Source organism: Trypanosoma brucei, chromosome 8, assembly GCF_000210295.1.
Source record: "Trypanosoma brucei gambiense DAL972 chromosome 8, complete sequence".
Classification (NCBI taxonomy): Eukaryota; Euglenozoa; class Kinetoplastea; order Trypanosomatida; family Trypanosomatidae; genus Trypanosoma; species Trypanosoma brucei.
This window is the reverse complement of record NC_026741.1, coordinates 690224-696588: the sequence shown is the minus strand read 5'-3', so window position 1 is coordinate 696588 and position 6365 is coordinate 690224. Positions and strand designations below refer to the sequence as shown.

At 47.8% G+C, this 6365-nt stretch overlaps 4 protein-coding genes across 4 annotated transcripts; all 4 read right to left on the bottom strand.

The window, feature by feature from the left end:
* On the bottom strand, positions 1-1588 carry TbgDal_VIII2580 (mannosyl-oligosaccharide 1,2-alpha-mannosidase IB, putative, (fragment); the record flags this gene model as incomplete). Its single annotated transcript, XM_011777285.1, has 1 exon — positions 1-1588. A coding segment is annotated over one exon (1588 nt), but the record flags the coding sequence as incomplete, so codon positions are not given.
* Positions 1589-1803: 215 nt separating this feature from the next.
* Positions 1804-3597, bottom strand: TbgDal_VIII2570 (mannosyl-oligosaccharide 1,2-alpha-mannosidase IB, putative; the record flags this gene model as incomplete). Its single annotated transcript, XM_011777284.1, has 1 exon — positions 1804-3597. One exon carries the CDS (start codon positions 3595-3597, stop codon positions 1804-1806), a length of 1794 nt encoding a protein of 597 aa, XP_011775586.1.
* A 215-nt stretch (positions 3598-3812) lies between these two features.
* TbgDal_VIII2560 lies at positions 3813-4439 on the bottom strand (the record flags this gene model as incomplete). Its single annotated transcript, XM_011777283.1, has 1 exon — positions 3813-4439. The coding sequence occupies one exon, from the start codon at positions 4437-4439 to the stop codon at positions 3813-3815; it is 627 nt and encodes a 208-aa protein (XP_011775585.1).
* Positions 4440-5865: 1426 nt separating this feature from the next.
* TbgDal_VIII2550 (T. brucei spp.-specific protein) lies at positions 5866-6285 on the bottom strand (the record flags this gene model as incomplete). The annotated part of the gene is made up of 1 exon (XM_011777282.1): positions 5866-6285. The coding sequence occupies one exon, from the start codon at positions 6283-6285 to the stop codon at positions 5866-5868; it is 420 nt and encodes a 139-aa protein (XP_011775584.1).
* Positions 6286-6365: the final 80 nt, after the last annotated feature.

The window sequence follows — 6365 nt, the reverse complement described above, 5'->3', positions numbered from 1 at the left end:
TCTCCAAGGAAGTAGGCGCCCACCACTCGGCAGAATTAGGGAAAAGATGAGCTTCAGTGTTGAAAACCCACCCTACGTGGCTGACGCTACTGCCGCTACCGCTATCCATAACACAATGCGGTGAGGCGCGACCGCCCATCCGTCCCTGCATGTGAACAGCGTTGCACTCGTCAAACAAGAGATACAAATATTTCAGGGTCTCCGCGATCATGAAACTCTCCATCGAGTCTCTGTGAACACCATCATGATGCGGGTACCTTACATCACTTACGGAAGAAAACCCATATGGTGTGCGCATACGCAAGTTAATGGCCAGTGCCAGTTCTTTTCCCATCAAGAGGTATGTAGGATCTCGTGTTGCACGGTAAAGCATATACAGAGACTCGATATGCTCAGGTCGACCAATGTAGTCATGTGACATCCACGACGGCTCGCCAGATTCCAAGGAAAATATCTCCGGCAGAACGCCAAAATGTTTGAAGAACGTATGAATTGGCCACGAACTTTCTACAGCCTCGTGGAGATGGCCGCCAAGAACCAAGTTCCCAGGAAAAAATGATGACAAAGATTCCTGGGACGTCTGCAGCCGCCGTCCACTATACATGCTAGCTGCTAGCAGCATTCCACCCTTCCGCACATAGCGGTTCACAGCTCTCGCAGTCCTCTCGAACCGCTCCCAGTCCCCAATGTCCCCACTCATACTATGTGATTTGATAAAGTATTCAATGGCGCTATCAATGTTCCCTGCAACAGAAGACTCCGAAGAGGAAAAACCGCCACTACTCACAGACACATACGTCCCCATAAGCTCAGTTTGAGAATCTCTGGCCGCAAAAAGAGCCTCAGATGCACGCCGCGCCGCACGCTCGTATTTTTCATCGCCTGTGATCCTCGACAGTACCGTCATCTCCATTAACATCGTGCCAACTTCAGCTGTATTTGATCTCGAAATCCACATTTCCTTACTTTTACTGCGTAAATTAACCTTTCCATATGGTATCCCAGTGGGCGTGTCAAAACAGGGCATCAGACGATCTGCAAGATCCACAGCGAGCCGCAAGAACCCGCCGTTATAGTCGTGCTCCGAAGGGATAATTGGGACTATGCCCTCCTCGTACATGAAGTGAGCAGCCAGAAGACCTCCAAGAGCTCGAATAGTCGTCTCAAATACCGACACTGATTCGTCAATATCGAAGGTCAAGTGCTCTTCCACCCACTTCGCGTGGCGACGAAATTCTTTGTGAAACCCGGCAATTGCTAGTGTATCGAGAGAGTCAATAAGGGTCCAGCCATAGCCACCCATCGTATTCTTCCCAGTACCACTCACAGGACACAATTCATCTTTGGGAAAGGCGTATTTGATGTATGAACCAAACGCGTGGTCAATCATGTCACGCACATAAGGAAGCATCTCAGCTTGAATAGGATGCATGCCATCGGTATTGTAGCCCTGGCTGTTACCTCCTCGCGCACCATTCACAGGAAACGCATCCCCAAAAGCAAAAGAAGGCAGATGGACAAAAAATACCCTCACGAGAACTAGTAAAACACGCACACACGGCATCTTCAAAAACTGACCGCCTTTCATAATCACCGCCTACAAAACCCAAAACGGTATACAAATTCCTATACAACAGGGGAGCACATGCAAAGATAAAAGAACGGCAGTTACGCACAGCAAGTTCGTGTACAGAGGGACAAACAGAACTTTCAAGCAGGGGAGGAGTCCAAGCAACCACGGGGTGAAAACCAAGAACGGTACGCTGCGCAAACTATGCTAATACATCCTTGCGCCTCAACAAATTATCGAAACACAGACTTCGACAGCCTCCCTATATCACTCAGGGCGTGATTGGCACAGTGGAACTGGTACAGGGCTGCACCACCCTTATCATTCGCCCCAACAACCTCACCGTCCACTTCCTCAAAACTCCCGAGCAAACCGTCAATTACCTCCAAACGCTGGCGCCTGAGCGCAGCAGCGGGATCCTCAGCCTCCTTGTCCAAGGTCTCCAAGGAAGTAGGCGCCCACCACTCGGCAGAATTAGGGAAAAGATGAGCTTCAGTGTTGAAAACCCACCCCACGTGGCTGACGCTACTGCCGCTACCGCTATCCATAACACAATGCGGTGAGGCGCGACCGCCCATCCGTCCCTGCATGTGAACAGCGTTGCACTCGTCAAACAAGAGATACAAATATTTCAGGGTCTCCGCGATCATGAAACTCTCCATCGAGTCTCTGTGAACACCATCATGATGCGGGTACCTTACATCACTTACGGAAGAAAACCCATATGGTGTGCGCATACGCAAGTTAATGGCCAGTGCCAGTTCTTTTCCCATCAAGAGGTATGTAGGATCTCGTGTTGCACGGTAAAGCATATACAGAGACTCGATATGCTCAGGTCGACCAACGTAGTCATGTGACATCCACGACGGCTCGCCAGATTCCAAGGAAAATATCTCCGGCAGAACACCAAAATGTTTGAAGAACGTATGAATTGGCCACGAACTTTCTACAGCCTCGTGGAGATGGCCGCCAAGAACCAAGTTCCCAGGAAAAAATGATGACAAAGATTCCTGGGACGTCTGCAGCCGCCGTCCACTATACATGCTAGCTGCTAGCAGCATTCCACCCTTCCGCACATAGCGGTTCACAGCTCTCGCAGTCCTCTCGAACCGCTCCCAGTCCCCAATGTCCCCACTCATACTATGTGATTTGATAAAGTACTCAATGGCGCTGTCTAACCCAGAACCCACAGAAGACTCCGAAGAGGAAAAACCGCCACTACTCACAGACACATACGTCCCCATAAGCTCAGTTTGAGAATCTCTGGCCGCAAAAAGAGCCTCAGATGCACGCCGCGCCGCACGCTCGTATTTTTCATCGCCTGTGATCCTCGACAGTACCGTCATCTCCATTAACAACGTCCCAGCACCGGCCGTGTTGGCCAGCTGCGATTCCCCACCACTAACCCCACGGCGTAAATTAATCGCCCCATATGGTATCCCAGTGGGCGTGTCAAAACAGGGCATCAGACGATCTGCAAGATCCACAGCGAGCCGCAAGAACCCGCCGTTATAGTCGTGCTCCGAAGGGATAATTGGGACTATGCCCTCCTCGTACATGAAGTGAGCAGCCAGAAGACCTCCAAGAGCTCGAATAGTCGTCTCAAATACCGACACTGATTCGTCAATATCGAAGGTCAAGTGCTCTTCCACCCACTTCGCGTGGCGACGAAATTCTTTGTGAAACCCGGCAATTGCTAGTGTATCGAGAGAGTCAATAAGGGTCCAGCCATAGCCACCCATCGTATTCTTCCCAGTACCACTCACAGGACACAATTCATCTTTGGGAAAGGCGTATTTGATGTATGAACCAAACGCGTGGTCAATCATGTCACGCACATAAGGAAGCATCTCAGCTTGAATAGGATGCATGCCATCGGTATTGTAGCCCTGGCTGTTACCTCCTCGCGCACCATTCACAGGAAACGCATCCCCAAAAGCAAAAGAAGGCAGATGGACAAAAAATACCCTCACGAGAACTAGTAAAACACGCACACACGGCATCTTCAAAAACTGACCGCCTTTCATAATCACCGCCTACAAAACCCAAAACGGTATACAAATTCCTATACAACAGGGGAGCACATGCAAAGATAAAAGAACGGCAGTTACGCACAGCAAGTTCGTGTACAGAGGGACAAACAGAACTTTCAAGCAGGGGAGGAGTCCAAGCAACCACGGGGTGAAAACCAAGAACGGTACGCTGCGCAAACTATGCTAATACATCCTTGCGCCTCAACAAATTATCGAAACACAGACTTCGACAGCCTCCCTATATCACTCAGGGCGTGATTGGCACAGTGGAACTGGTACAGGGCTGCACCACCCTTATCATTCGCCCCAACAACCTCACCGTCCACTTCCTCAAAACTCCCGAGCAAACCGTCAATTACCTCCAAACGCTGGCGCCTGAGCGCAGCAGCGGGATCCTCAGCCTCCTTGTCCAAGGTCTCCAAGGAAGTAGGCGCCCACCACTCGGCAGAATTAGGGAAAAGATGAGCTTCAGTGTTGAAAACCCACCCCACGTGGCTGACGCTACTGCCGCTACCGCTATCCATAACACAATGCGGTGAGGCGCGACCGCCCATCCGTCCCTGCATGTGAACAGCGTTGCACTCGTCAAACAAGAGATACAAATATTTCAGGGTCTCCGCGATCATGAAACTCTCCATCGAGTCTCTGTGAACACCATCATGATGCGGGTACCTTACATCACTTACGGAAGAAAACCCATATGGTGTGCGCATACGCAAGTTAATGGCCAGTGCCAGTTCTTTTCCCATCAAGAGGTATGTAGGATCTCGTGTTGCACGGTAAAGCATATACAGAGACTCGATATGCTCAGGTCGACCAACGTAGTCATGTGACATCCACGACGGCTCGCCAGATTCCAAGGAAAATATCTCCGGCAGAACACCAAAATGTTTGAAGAACGTATGAATTGGCCACGAACTTTCTACAGCCTCGTGGAGATGGCCGCCAAGAACCAAGTTCCCAGGAAAAAATGATGACAAAGATTCCTGGGACGTCTGCAGCCGCTTTTTTGTTGTTGTTGTTTTTTTTTTTTAATCATCCTTTTGTGGTCTTTCATTGTTTTACGAATGTTCTATGAGCGTTTTAGCCCGTCTTATAATGATACAGCTGTCGATGACTGATTTCACTATTAAACTTTTAATTTTTTTTATAAGCTTTCCTCGCTTCCTTCATTTCATCTGTACGTGTTGTAGCATAGGTTTCTCGTAATACATGTTTGTTGGAGATGTGTGACAGTTTTGCTGTTGTATCGTTCTTCTATTTAAATATTTATATTTTTTTTCTCTGATTTAGTACCTGAAATGGTTATTACAACATATTTTTGTTTTTTTACATTTCTTAAATGGTACTGTATCCCAATTATATTCCTTCTGCAATTCCATCATTGTTCCTTTTCTTTAAATGGGCGGGCGAAAGCAGACGTTGGGCCGAATTCTTTGTTTACTGCGTTGGTGTTCCCGCTGGGCCTTTGTGAACCCAAGTTTCACTTGATGAAATAATCTGCTACAGCGGAACATGCGTGCAGGCGGTAACCAGTGTAACAGTACTCATCTGATCCACTCAGAAGTACTCGTAATACATCTTTGAGTTACAAACTCCTAAATACTTGCCTTTTTAAATGTTGTTTGCCGACTTTTAGGCGTGTGACTGCTACTGTGCTGTCGTGAGAAAATGGCGGGGTAGGCATGATGAGAGGAAAGTTATTTCATGACATATTATCCGCGGACATCGACCAGTTGCGATGGAGTAAATGAAAATCTTCTACGTAGAATATACGCACGATGTAGAAAAGGCGGAGAAAGGGCGAAAAAAAAGGGCCCAAAAGGCTTGACATCAACAGCCTTCATGTCTAAAGTCCCCGTGGGCATCACCCTGTTCTGATGGAAAGATTCATTACATTGCAAACGCATCGCGCAGAATACGCCGATCTATTCTGTTACCCAATCTAGTGAACTTACGCAGCGGATTTCCCTCACCACATGTACACATCCTTCAACGTAAGTTGAAGGACCAAAGGCAGGATGTCTCACGGTGTCTGCTTTCATCTGTGAAAAATAATGCAAAGAAGGTTACATGTATCACAGTTATATATCTCCTCACATCGCGTTGTTGTTTAATAACCTATCCTAGTAATCAAGAAAAAAAAACACTGCTGCCCACATCACTGGACGACGCTTCAACCGACATGTGCCTCGCTGAACAAAGGTGCAGATTCAGCAAATGCAAAAATCACATCCTTATACTTGTGACTAAACAGATATTCTATTGCTGATCATTTATGTAAGCCAATATTCTTGCAATCATCCTCCGGGAAATTACTTCTTCATGGCATCCCACACCCTTGGCCCCACGTCCAGAGCATCTCTCTTCCTTCCACTCCGAACGCATCTTCAAGGCACAACAAGAAAAAAAGAAGTTCAGCCAACGGCAAAGTAAAAAAAAAAAAACTGCATCCTGTAGACTGAAGCGACGAAGCCGTGCTCGGTTGCAGTTAGATTTCCATTTTCTATGTTCCCAACCCTCTGGTGTTGGGAAGCGCAGAACTCTTGTAAGAATCCACGAGGGCGCACTGAGTGACTGTGTGGAGAAAAGCCTATATAATGTGCTCCACCGTAATTCACGCGTGCCCTCACTGTCAGTGATACTTAGCACCGTCGCAGCATACAATGCTCCACACTCCATGGTGAACACGAGAGATTCGGTAACACCAAGTAAACCAAGCAAACGTCAACATTCAAATGATATCTGTTTCAAAAAAAAAA